Source organism: Eucyclogobius newberryi, unplaced genomic scaffold (assembly GCF_026437365.1).
Source record: "Eucyclogobius newberryi isolate DKJ021-1_F unplaced genomic scaffold, fEucNew1.0.hap1 SCAF_11, whole genome shotgun sequence".
NCBI classification, from domain to species: domain Eukaryota; kingdom Metazoa; phylum Chordata; class Actinopteri; order Gobiiformes; family Gobiidae; genus Eucyclogobius; species Eucyclogobius newberryi.
This window is the reverse complement of record NW_027315735.1, coordinates 25,720,343-25,733,309: the sequence shown is the minus strand read 5'-3', so window position 1 is coordinate 25,733,309 and position 12,967 is coordinate 25,720,343. Positions and strand designations below refer to the sequence as shown.

The window sequence follows — 12,967 nt, the reverse complement described above, 5'->3', positions numbered from 1 at the left end:
TGAATGTAAAGGTGACGCACACAGACGCAGCAGGTGAAGATGAAACTTTTATTTGGGTCAGACCAAGTTTCATTATTTATTTCTAACAGCCAGTCAAAACACTCAAAGGCGTAAATGTGTTGACCATGTCTTAAAGGAACATAGCGGAACATAGAAAATGTCTTTGGCAATTGACATAATAAGATTGAATAAACAAAAAACACATGTATAGGTTAGTTAGGCTATATAAAGTACGTTTATTTTTAGATTTTCGTGTAATACTAGGGATGGGACAAAGCACAATTATTTTTATTTTATTTTTTTTTTTTAAAATGGTGCAGTTTATTTTGTATTTTTTATATATATTTTTTTTTCTTTAAATGTAACACTGCTTCTTGGAACTATAGAGGTGTAACTCTTTTTTGTCCAAGCCAAGTTTAGACACAAACAAAAATTGTGGCACAAGATCCTGTCCCATCCCAATGTAATAACAATTTATTTTATTTTTTTAAGATTTGTTTTATATGTTTTATGCTTTTTCTAAATATAATGCTGAAAATATACATTTATATGAATTTATTAAGCCAAATTATATGTTTTCTATCACATCTTGCAGAAGCAGATCAGTGATGTGTTACATTTGCATTGTATCGTATTTGCATTTTAAAATTACCATCGAGAAAATGTAGAATCTTTGATTCACATTATTTTAAAAAGTATGTAAACACGCCCTCTTGTGGAGCTATGCAGAAGTTGCAGAAAAATGCCATTGTTGGCTGTGCTGCTGAAACAATTTAAAAAAAATACTTTTAAACAATGCATTTGTTTAAGGATGTGCATCTTTTGTTAACATATATAAGCTATTAGACATTTCAATTCTTTTCAGGACTAAGTAACAAACATATATACATTTAAAAGGCACATTTTATTTCGTGTTAGTGTCCTTTTACCAGAATAAAGTGTCCATTAAGGTTAAGCCCAGTGCGGCGAGACTATAATGAGGGGCCCTCGGTTTTGCCCGTTGACAATGGGCCAGGGGTTGAAATATGGGAAAACTGCCTCTTTAAATTTAGCGTCGTAGAAGGTGAAAAGGTGCTCCATGTCGTCGGCGTTGTAAAAGGACACTTCCCCTCGAGTGTAGTCCAGGTAGACCCCCACCTTCCCGGGACGCTTGGACGGATAAATCAAGCCCTCGTCCTCCGAATCAGTGCAGGCCTCATACTCACTGGTCCCGTCTCCCTTGTCCCGGAGCACTAAGGTCCAGAATCCGTCTTCGGGGCAGAGGCTGATCTCTTCCTTTCTGTTGACGGACGCGGCGGCCACGCCCAGCCCCCACGCCGTTTTTGACCCGACGTCCACCTCCCAGTAGTGCCGCCCGGCGGAGAAAGCCTCAGAGCCGAGGACGATGTTGTAGCGGGTGAAGCGCTCGGGGTTGTTGGGCAGGCTTGGCCGGATATTGCCCACTTGGACGCTGGAGCAGCATTCAGAGACCCACAGGCACGGATAGGCCGTTTTGGGGTCAAGGGTCACTTTGGTCATGGCTAAAACAGAAAGAAAGAAAATGGGATTAGTTTTCCGATCAATTTACCCGTTTAGGGAGGTCACAATAAGTCACGAGTAAAGTAAACAGCCAGAGTCTTTTTACTTTTGCTTCTAAATTTGCTACAAATATTATTTCCAAGTGGATCTTAATTCAGTTCTTAGTTAATCAAGTTCAGTTCAGTTTGACTTGAATATTGTAATATACAACAGATTTAACAATATACAATTTTAAAATCAGGCCTATTTTATTCAATATCTTTCTTTAAATGGTGGTCTTAGCACATTGTGGAAATGTAGTCCATAAATTAAAAAATAAATAAAAAGTCAGGGGTGAACAAGGTCTGCTAAAAGGTCTAAGACGATCTAAACACATTTTAGACAGAATCAGGAGTAAAAAAAAAAATCAAATCTGTACCAAACCAATACTTTATTTCAACAACACCGGGTCCCGACCAAGGACTTACATAGCCTCAACGTAACAGCCTCAACGTAACAGCCTCAACGTAACAGCCTCAACGTAACAGCCTCAACGTAACAGCCTCAACGTAACAGCCTCAACGTAAAAGCCTCAACGTAAAAGCCTCAACGTAACAGCCTCAACGTAACAGCCTCAACGTAACAGCCTCAACGTAACAGCCTCAACGTAACAGCCTCAACGTAACAGCCTCAACGTAACAGCCTCAACGTAACAGCCTCAACGTAACAGCCTCAACGTAACAGCCTCAACGTAACAGCCTCAACTTAACAGCCTCAACTTAACAGCCTCAACGTAACAGCCTCAACGTAACAGCCTCAACGTAACAGCCTCAACGTAACAGCCTCAACGTAACAGCCTCAACGTAACAGCCTCAACGTAACAGCCTCAACTTAACAGCCTCAACGTAACAGCCTCAACGTAACAGCCTCAACGTAACAGCCTCAACGTAACAGCCTCAACTTAACAGCCTCAACGTAACAGCCTCAACGTAACAGCCTCAACGTAACAGCCTCAACGTAACAGCCTCAACGTAACAGCCTCAACGTAACAGCCGATTACAGGCAACGATCCGGTCGCAGATCCTTGTCGTTGACCTTCAGCTGCGAAACGCTTAATCACTCGCAGCTAATTAAGTGAAAGACGAGGCGCGCCAGTTGTAGCTAAATGGATGCGATAAATTTTGAATGGCGGTATAACTACTTGTACGTAACTTGAAAAGGTCTGTCCGGTCAGTCTGAATGACCTTGGAGGACACACAATGACGGACGAAGGAAGAAGGCCGGTTACAAGTCCACCAATCATTGCACTTCTGACATTCTTGGCGGCCAAAGCTTAACGTAGCTTAGCAGGAGTTTTACAGCGAAGGGAAATAAACAGTTTAGAGGGTTTTAGACAATGGGCCACAGTCACTGAGTCACGGAATAACTTGTGCTCACCCTTTGTTAACAATAAACCCGGCTCAAAGTTGAAGTATGAACACGCGCAGAAAGACCTGACCCAGATGGATAACACATGACAACACAAGTTCAGCCAAGTTACACTGATGGGATAAAACATTTGTCTCTCGGACTTATGTGCGGGTATTAAATGTAGCTGATATTTTGACAAGAAGCTTAAGAGATTATTTGTGCGCATTTACATAGACAGTAAATATCAGATAACTCAATAATTAGATGTGATTTTTGCCATTTATGTGTAACACAGAAGCAATGTGATCCTCAAAAACAAGATCATTTTAAAATAACTCTTTCAATCTTTGACATCTTCGAATTTATGTTAGTCTGTGCCATGTTAATTTGCCCTCTTTTTGAATATGTTTTCTTGTCAACATGATTTACAGTTAATGTTTAATTCAATATTTTTTTGTAAACACATGCATACAATTGATAAACTAAAGCACAGGTATATCTTTATTTCTTTACTAAGCATATTCAAATAGGCTGTTATTGTTAGAAGATGTATTGGCATCGATCAGCGGCGGCTGGTGCATTAAGGCGCTGGTTTGGTTATTAGAAAGCCCATGAAAGAATGTTATAAATGACATGTCTTTAAGAACAACTTTCTACACAGCAATAATGTCTGTGATGATTAAATATGAAAATGTAAATGTTACACATGTAGTTCAGGGTAACTAATGCCACTTAGAAGCCGTTTTATGAAACACCAACAATTGTTTGTGTTTTTATTTTCTCTTAAATGTAGTAATTGTTACTCTGCACTATAAGTTACAGTATCAATGAGATTTTTTGCTCTTTTCAATCTGATATTTTATAAAGTGTAAAATTTAATTTGATGTCAAATGTATTTTCTCACAAACAGTATCTGCCTCCAAGTAATTGTATTATCATTACCAAAAGTGGAAATAAAGTGTTACTTAATTAATTAATTAAGTTGTAAATATGCATTTAAAATATGTATCCATATACAATGTAAAATAGAACATTTTGGACACAAAAAAACAAACAAAAAACACGGTCATGTCAAATAGCCCTCCCTACCAGCCGCCACTGGCATCTATAGTTTGAATTGTGAGGTACAAAACAGGTCCTGAATCACTTAAGTTATTTTACATGATTATATTTACCTGACTGAAAGATGGACCACATCCTCCTCCACGTCCTGTACTTCAGAGGGCCCAGGATGTCCCCGGACTTCATATCCACACTCACCTCCAGGGGGCGCTCAAACAGGTTCTCCGCCCTGAACAAACACAGAAGCAGACTCTGAACACGCAGGTTTGAAAAGAAAACAATAACATAGTCTTGGCATTTTAGGGACGACGTGCTTCTGTTTTCTCACAGACAGAAAACATTCCTGCAAAGCAATGCATCTTTGTGTTTCTACAAACCTACAGAGTAACTAAGTATGTATGTGATGTTCCCACACATGAACTCTAAATATAGACATGAGAGCTTGCAAACGCATTTTAAAAATAAACCCTTTTCATTTTTTTGGAATACCATTTAAAACAAATAAAAATCCTTCTGAAATGAAACGGCTAAAAAACTGCATTAACAAGCAAAACAATTCAACAGACAAACAAACCTCTCTCAGTTTGGATTGGTTATGGTCCTATATTACATTTTTCATCTGATGACACACGCACACTGACACACACGCACTGACACACACGCACTGACACACACACACGCACTGACACACACACACACAGAGACAGACACACTGGCACACACACACACACACACACAGACACAGACACAGACACACTGGCACACACACTGACACCGACACACGCACTGACAGATGCACACACACACACAGACACACGCACTGACACACGCACTGACACACACGGACACACACACACACACGGACACACACACACACACACACACACACACTGACACACACGCACTGGGCCGGGCAGAACAAATATTAGTAATTTCATAATGGGGAAACTCTCAGATATGGCCAATGCCATTGTCCGATAACTGATAACCCACACAGTGTAAATGTGGATTGTACAAACACACTCTGCCCCATAGTGTGTAAAGGTTGTTAAATCACTCATTAAAGCTGTAAATATTTGTATTTCTTAATCCTATCTTCTCCATGGGGGGTAAAAAGTTTCATTTTAGTCTCGAGTTCTTTACGTGTCTATGAAAAGACGAGTAGGTTTTGTAATTGTTTATCTGCAGTTGATCAGTTAAACCACGGTTATGTCTTAACATCCTGTCACAGTCCGGTTCATCACAAGACAAACTGGAGAATTACAAATGCCAGTTACTCAACAGAAAAACCCTGTTGTCACGTAGCAGATGTATTGTGCTTTATGCTTTGATGCAATGAAGATACTCACCCCCCGATGAAGTCTTTGATTCCCTGTAAAAGAACAGATTGAAACATGTCAGATTTAAGTATCAACAGAACATATGGCTCTGGTCCCTCATCGTTACAACTATAGAGATTTAACAATGCATTCAAAAATACTATTAGACATGTTTATGATCAAATAAAAGGGAATTCAGTTCTGTTTCCAACTTTTAAGTAAATGTCAATTCATCAAAACAAAACATATTTTTAAAACAATTAAGTATGTTAAATAAAATAAATTATTATATTTAATTATTATAAATAGCTTTGATTACAATTCATGCATGCGAGTTATCTTCTATTGTTCTGCTTTTGAGGGTCAGAAAATCTGTTTTCACACACCCCCTATACCCACCCACCTCCCTTTCTTTACTTGCACTTATTCACAAAATGCATAACCATTTTCAAAAATAAAAACAGATACATGAAAATCCACAGTGTATAAGGCGTGTGTAAGAGGCTCATTCTGCAAATCAATGGTCACTGCTTTTACTAAGACATGTTTGGCCGTTTACAGTGAACATAAAGTCAAATAATGATCTATGTATGATATGATGTATTACTAAGTGCTACAAATATCACTTTAAAACATGTGTTTGTGTGTACAGTAACAAGGTGGTTGTTTTTTTGGATAAAAATAAATGTATAACCTTTAAAGAATTGTACCAATTCATTTTGACCATCAGTAAATCCAGATGCACTGGTTTTATCCATTTAAAATGCATGATTGTTCCGTTCTGTTCTCCTTTTTACCTTGAGTTGCTCTGGGTTTTCCTCCTCTTGGAGTTTGGCACACAGTTCATCCGCTGTTTTTTCCAGCTGGCTTATCTGTGCAGTGGCCTGAGTTAGTGCCTCCTCTAACTGATTAAGTTTGTCCTCTTTCTGCCTCTGTAGTTTTTCCTTGATGCGTTGCTCCTCTTCAAGAAGAAAGTCCCTCAGACGGCTGATCTCCACTGTGACCTGCTCCTCCAGGTCCCCAGCTTGTTCCTAAAACAAACAAAATGTGAATTAAAAAATATTTCATTCTGTGGACATTGAAATGACCCAAACGACTGTTTATTACAGCATCATGAATTATGTATTTGACATATAAACAGGCAGCACGTGTACTGAGAGGATGAGGAAGTTCTTACTCATTGTATTTGTCCACATCCTGTCAAACACAGAAGTGAAATATTTGCATGTGCATATAAACTGGGTCAAATAGACAGACAGGAAAACACATGCTCGCAGTTGGAGCGGATGGTATGTTTAGTGTCGCTGCAGAGCCCGTACTGAGGTTACCCTGCAGAAATATTTACAGACAGAGCTGTGTTTAAGGTGATTACTGAAGAGCCTGTGAGAATGTGTAGTATTAGTACTCTAAGTATTAAATATTAGGTTATGCGGTTATGTTTAAAGAGGGGGAGAAAGACAAACATAAGCATGACGCACTCTTCTGTCATAAACAACCAATGTTTGAGGTTGAGAGATTTACGGTTTTACCTAATGTGAGAAAGCACAGTGAGTAATGAGAGGACTCATCCTGTGGGTCACAGGTGGGGAGGAATGCAGGTGAGAGCTGCCTGGCAACAGGCTTTTCAGGTTGTCATCACAACTTCATGTGTCTGGGCCAAAGCACCACAATGAACACAAGCAATGGTGGATCCATACACACTTTATACCTTGATGAGGAGAATCTTCTCATTGGTTTGTCTCTGGAAGAGTGTGGCCTCCTCCGCCTGCAGCTGCACCCTCTGCAGAGCCACTGACAGCTTGTCCTGAACAACAGTCATATGAAAGACATTAACAAGTGGTGTCACTGAACCAAAGACATCATCTGATTGGCTCCTTCTGGTTCTGACCAACAGTCTTAAACAGGATTCATATGATGCTCTGCCTCTAACTGAACAGTGTGACCTACAAATCAAATTCAAACAAACCAGAAATTTAGCACCAGTTAAACGTTCAAACATGGACGGTCAACAGAGTTAAAAGAGTTGCACTGTTCTGCTGCATTCCTGTGTTGTGTTCACATACAGCAAACAGAGCAGTGTCCTGGGACAGGAGTGCAGGGGCTCCAGACTTTTACTGGAGTGTTGGCCATTTATACGGAAATGAGGAAAGAAGGGTTTAGCTGAGGAATGACGTTTACTAAAAGTTATAGAGTCTTTAACTAAAAGTAAAGCAAACTTACCGGATTTTGTTCTAGTATTAACTTGATAAAGTAGCTCGTAAAAAGTGATCAAAGTAAAGTCTTTCAAAGATATAATAAAATAGATGTGTCTTGGATTACTTTACTTTACTTTAGGTCCATAATACACATTTTAGCTCCTGCCAGAACACTGTTCATGCAGTGAGAATGAATGGCATTTGTAAATGACTTACCCTGTAGTTTTCAAAGGCCTCGTTGATGGGGATGACATTGTGGGTCTTGTGGTCCCGGGACATGCCGCACACCAGGCAGATGGGCAGCTGGTCGTCCTCACAGTAAAGCTTCAGCTTCTCCTCGTGCTCCTCACACAGGTCCTCGCTCATCCGGGGCCAGTGGGAGATGGACGAGGTCACACTGCTCATGCTGGAGCCGGGCTCGCGCTCCTCGGTGTATTCCGGTGCGTGTTCCGCGTCCCAGGCCGCGGGCAGCACCGAGCCGTCCATGACGCGCGCGCGGCGCACGCTGTCCACCACGTTACACAGCAGAGAGTTGGGACGCAGTTTGCGGCCACAGGCTTTTCTACACTTGGGGCAGTTGGTCAGTTCCTCAGCTTTGACCTCCCAGCACTGGATGATGCACTTCTGGCAGAAGTGGTGGCCGCACTCGAGGATGACCGGGTCCCAGAACAGCTCCAGACACACGGGGCAGGTGAGCTCGGAGTGGAGCTCCTCAAGCGCGCTGGCTTCTGCCATTTCCAACTCCGAACATCCCGAAAAACAACAATAAATGACTCAAGTTCGAGAAGCGTGTGACTGTGAACAACTTCAGCCGTGAAGCAGCGCGAGGGCGGAGTCTGTGTGGGTGCGGAGAGGGCCCGGAGAGCACTGGAGGCGAGTAGTGACATGCAGCGGCTCTGCCCGGGGGCCCCGGGGCCAAACAGCTTCATAACAAGAAAAGAAAAATATTGTGTATAATAAAAAAAATACAATTTTCATTTGCAAATAAATAATGATACAATTTGAAATTCCCACTAACTCGTTCGCACTGCCCCCTTGTGTCGTTCTTTGCTCTTCACTTTTTTCCATGGACCATGGATCTTTTAAAAGATCAGTGTGGACTTCTGGCAGTCCTTCCACTGACTGTATACAACAGTGTTATGAAGTCATGGAGCAGGAGAAGCCCTGGACACTCAGTGATGAGGGAGCCACAGTCAGTTTACAATAGGATTTTGTTAGCCCATTACAGGGATACAAAGAAGAGTAGTTTGAAGCAAAACTGTAAACAGCTATTCTCAGTAGGCTCCGCCATGTGGACAGGGCAGAGGAGAATATATATCTCAGACTAGATCCATAGATTGAGAATGACTCTTGGATGAGTCCAAATGTCTTGTTTTTAAACAGTGTCCTGATGACTACAACGGAATCTTTTTCTTCTCCTAGAAAGAGAAAATGTGTGGAAACTCGTGTTTGAGAACCTCTAAATTAAGCCTGATAAAGCCACTCAGGAGTTGTGGGCCCACAAGAAGAAACAGTAGGATTGGTAAAACGAACGAAAATGGCCTTCTGGACAGTTGAGGATTCTGAAAATTCATCTGACTTGATCAATGCAGAGGAGTTAGTTGAGGAAAACATCGACCAGGATGCCACCCAACGGCACAGGAAGAAAATGTATGAAAGTAAACTTGCATTTGAACAACAGAGGAAACCTCTGCTCAAACAAGCAGATAAAAGAACAGAAATACTGACTGAATCTAAACCAAAACCCGAGAAGACAAAGAAGTGACAAGGTGATTATCAGTTCATGACAGTTGCTGAAGAAGCTGCCACCAACAGGAGGCAGAGGAAGAACAGGAAACGTTAGGCTGTGTGGACAATGAGAACACAGAGAGGACCATATGAGACCCGAAGAGTCTCCATAAGTTTAATTTTTGAAAAAGAACATTTAAAGACATTTTAGCATTTGTTTATCAGTTGTTGGACTGGAGTACCCTGTAAATGTGATTTGGCATCAACACATTTTTTCTTCTTCTTTCCACTCAACACATACTATAAAAGATGTCATACAGTTAAACATTGTAAAAATGAATGAGAAAGAGCAGAAAGAAGAAGAATCTTATTTTATCCGCCCGCTTTTTCAACGTAACACTCTTCTTAACACTGATATTTTAAACACATTTCACTATATATTTGCATATTATACTACACAAAAACACATTGCAAAAAGAAAACCTTTAAACCAGCAGCAACCATATTTTCTTTTTCATACTTACTGCATATGCTAGCTTTTATGTATTGCTTAAGTAATATTATGTTTGTAACAAAAATGCTTCTTCACTGTCTCTTCTCTACACAAGTCTACACAAGTGACACAACTCAAATATCTCACCTGCAAAGTAACCCATTGTTGCCTTGTCTAATAAGCGTGGTCAAAAGAACAATATCATTTCAATCACATCATTTCAAAACCATAAATGACTTCAACCATTCACGCTTAAACAGATTTCCAACATGAACTCTCCAGACCTGTAGATGTGCAGCTGCTGTCTGTACTTTACACAAACATCTGCAGTGAGAGTGAGCAGAGAGTGACTCACTTTGTTTTAGTTTAAGTGCACTGTCAAGTGAGGATTTATGAGATTATGTTTAGTCTGTTAGAGGAGGAACATCCACGACAGGGACAAACTGGAGAATCTTGTGTATTTATTTAAAATTAAGCCCATAAAACAAACCTTACTGTTATGTATTGCAACTTGAAAATTCTTCTCCTCTAATATTAAGTCACAGATGGATTTCTTACAGCAACGCTACAACAACTACTATAAAATAACTACCTAAAAATGTTGTATAATGTCACAACACGTCTGTTCACCCTTATTATTGGAATTGAAAAAGTGTATGAAAAGTCTGTCTAAATGGTTTCATCTGAGAGACTTCATTCTAAGAATTTACACAATTACAGTAAATCCATCTCAAACCGAGGAGGGGCTGGACACAGGGTCTGCTGACCGTCAAAAGGAAACGAGACAGCTGAACTATGCACTTCATTCAAACTGCCACAGAGGAAGCTTTGGTTTTGTTTACCCCCAGAGCTCAGACTGACAGGAAATTTGCCACACTTGTACCACTTGCAACACTTGTAACCCTTGTTCAGTCCTTGATGCTGCACTCTGCATCATGTCTTCTGTTATGGCCTTTTCTTTTTGCACCCTGGTTCTCTGGCTCTACTCTGTAGTCTTTGTGCAAGCCGAACTGAGCCAAGACTTTTCCAAATGTTCAAATTTCTTTTACAGGGGGACTCCACCTCAGGGTTTTGTTGGAGCGGGACGGCAGCCGATATGTCAGCGCTTCAGAAACCAGTACCACTTTGCCTCTCTTTATCACAGAGAGAACCGGACCCCACTGTTCTCCGCCTACACCCTCAAACCTGCAAACGGCAAGCGACCAAATGCTACATGGATGTATGAACCACAGGTCAATATGAGAACTATTACATGTTTAATAATGCATTTGGTCTTCTGTGATTTGCTGGGAATGCATTGGAAAATCAACTGTGTAAAATAGAGTTAATTCCATATATTGCAGGTTTGTTTATATCTGTAATAAAGATGTCAACAAACTGACTTCTGCAGAAAAAAAGTCACATAAATAGGACAGAATTTGACTTTTTGAGAACGGTCTTAACTATCAGCACCAGTATAAGTGAACTTTATTAGCCCTTGTGCAACACCCAAAGATAGTGTGCGGGATTAAAACATTTTCAAATGTTTTACTGTTTATGTTTCAGATGTAAAACAAACATAAAACAAACATTTCACGAGGGTTAAATTCCTTATAATAAAGTAACTATCGAAATATGTATTAAGCAATTAATTTAGCATCAAAACTGAGTCTTAAAATTCTGTATTGTGTCACTAATTTAATATGTATTGTTTAAATACAGGATGTGTAATATAACTTCTAACTAAATAAGTATGTAATGATGTTAGAAATTGCAATTTGTTTCGATCCCTTCAAACTTCACGTGTTTTTCACTACCAAATTTGTAGAACTTTGAAAACAGTTAAACTACATTAAATTCTGATAAGAAAGTCTGCATTGTGTTTAAGTTCAGCCACAGCCTCACACACTACACACTGCATTTCAAAACGGTTGAATGTCTCTGTTTCAAGTTATCGTTTTCCCGCGCCGACCCCGAGATGAAACCTCTTCCTTATCCAACGACGGACAACAACGTCATCGAGAGCCAGGCGGTGCAACAGGACTACAAGCACTCCAATTACACCAAAGGGCATTTAAATCCCAGCATGCACCAGGAGACCAAAAGCAACCGCATGGCCACGTTCAGCTTGACCAACATTGTCCCTCAGCGAGCCGGCTCCAACTCTGGGCCATGGAGTCAACTGGAGCTGGAAGTGCTGAGACGATTCAAGAGAGCTTGTGTTGGACCAATGTATGTCCTCACGGGGGCGCTGCCTCACAAACACACCCAACACTGGATTAATAATAGGGTCTTAATCCCAGAGTACATGTGGTCAGCCTACTGTTGTCCGTTTTACAATCGCAGCACCTCTGACCACACACATTTCCCCACACACGCAGCCGTGGGGAGGAACGACCGCCACAGTGACCAGGAGATTGTTCCCATAGATGTCAAGGCGAAGCGCTCAAAGTGGGGCTACGATGTGAGGCGCATGTCCTTAGAGGCTCTGGAGGAGGTTTTGACCCAAAGACTAGGCGCGCCCATCCGTCTGTTTCAGGACCAGTGTCGGGAACAGCAAGATATAGCGACCTCTGCAATGACAACACCACATGAGTTATAAATTCTAAACTTGATGCCGTTTTTGATATGTCAGTGTAATCCCTCATCCGTCCAGGAGTGTTCCATTGTAGAAAAATGTACAGTTGTAGTCATCTGGACTCAGTTTAGAGTCCAGATGACTACAACTGAACCCTTTTTGATATATTATTCATTGTTGTATGTTGCGCCTTAATGTCAAAGCTAGTTCCTAGTTTTTGAATCCTGATCATTGACAAATCCCTTTCTGATTCTGATAACGGTCCCAAAAATACATGTGTTTCAAGAATAATGCTGACAGGTTTGTGTTAGATTTAATGGAGGAAAGAGTAAGTTGGACGTTGGTCAGAACAACTGGAGAACTGCAGCTTATGATCTGCCCTCTCCAATAAACTGTTTTTTTTTTTTTTTTTTTTATTTGGACAGATGTTCAAAAGCATCATTTTTAGTCATGTCAGTGTACTCTCATAGGCTTATTATTTTACTTTTTAATTGAGTTGATAGAACACCAAAAAAGTCATAAAATGTTTGTGGGGTTTTTTCTTTATCATTTATAATTTTCACACCAAGAGGGCCATTGTGGCTGTAATCGAGACATTTGGGAGCATTTTGTATTCGAGTGAATGACGGTGAAAACAATAAACTTTTGCTAACTAAATGCACTCTTCCTTTGTCCAAACTGAAATGCTTCTGTGAGTTTTACACAA

The 12,967-nt window shown here is 40.5% G+C and overlaps 2 protein-coding genes across 2 annotated transcripts; one reads left to right on the top strand and one right to left on the bottom strand.

Annotated features, from left to right (window-relative positions):
• Positions 1 to 905: 905 nt before the first annotated feature.
• On the bottom strand, positions 906 to 8,279 carry LOC140354615 (zinc-binding protein A33-like). The gene is made up of 6 exons (XM_072439723.1): positions 7,700 to 8,279; positions 6,997 to 7,092; positions 6,086 to 6,319; positions 5,319 to 5,341; positions 4,083 to 4,198; positions 906 to 1,520 (listed from the first exon to the last, which is right to left on the bottom strand). The coding sequence occupies exons 1-6, from the start codon at positions 8,216 to 8,218 to the stop codon at positions 952 to 954; spliced, it is 1,557 nt and encodes a 518-aa protein (XP_072295824.1). The 5' UTR covers positions 8,219 to 8,279; the 3' UTR covers positions 906 to 951.
• A 2,248-nt stretch (positions 8,280 to 10,527) lies between these two features.
• Positions 10,528 to 12,630, top strand: LOC140347286 (endonuclease domain-containing 1 protein-like). The gene is made up of 2 exons (XM_072433679.1): positions 10,528 to 10,936; positions 11,635 to 12,630. The coding sequence occupies exons 1-2, from the start codon at positions 10,640 to 10,642 to the stop codon at positions 12,283 to 12,285; spliced, it is 948 nt and encodes a 315-aa protein (XP_072289780.1). The 5' UTR covers positions 10,528 to 10,639; the 3' UTR covers positions 12,286 to 12,630.
• The last annotated feature ends 337 nt before the right edge of the window (positions 12,631 to 12,967 follow it).

Excerpts from the sequence above, each read along its gene's own strand:
- LOC140354615 (XM_072439723.1), bottom strand. The coding sequence starts at position 8,218 with ATGGCAGAAGCCAGCGCGCTTGAGGAGCTCCACTCCGAGCTCACCTGC. Across the intron at positions 7,093-7,699 it reads AGGCCTTTGAAAACTACAGG|GACAAGCTGTCAGTGGCTCT; the intron begins GTAAGTCATTTA and ends ACTGTTGTTCAG. Across the intron at positions 4,199-5,318 it reads ATCAAAGACTTCATCGGGGG|GGCGGAGAACCTGTTTGAGC; the intron begins GTGAGTATCTTC and ends GTGTTTGTTCAG.
- LOC140347286 (XM_072433679.1), top strand. The coding sequence starts at position 10,640 with ATGTCTTCTGTTATGGCCTTTTCTTTTTGCACCCTGGTTCTCTGGCTC. Across the intron at positions 10,937-11,634 it reads CATGGATGTATGAACCACAG|TTATCGTTTTCCCGCGCCGA; the intron begins GTCAATATGAGA and ends CTCTGTTTCAAG.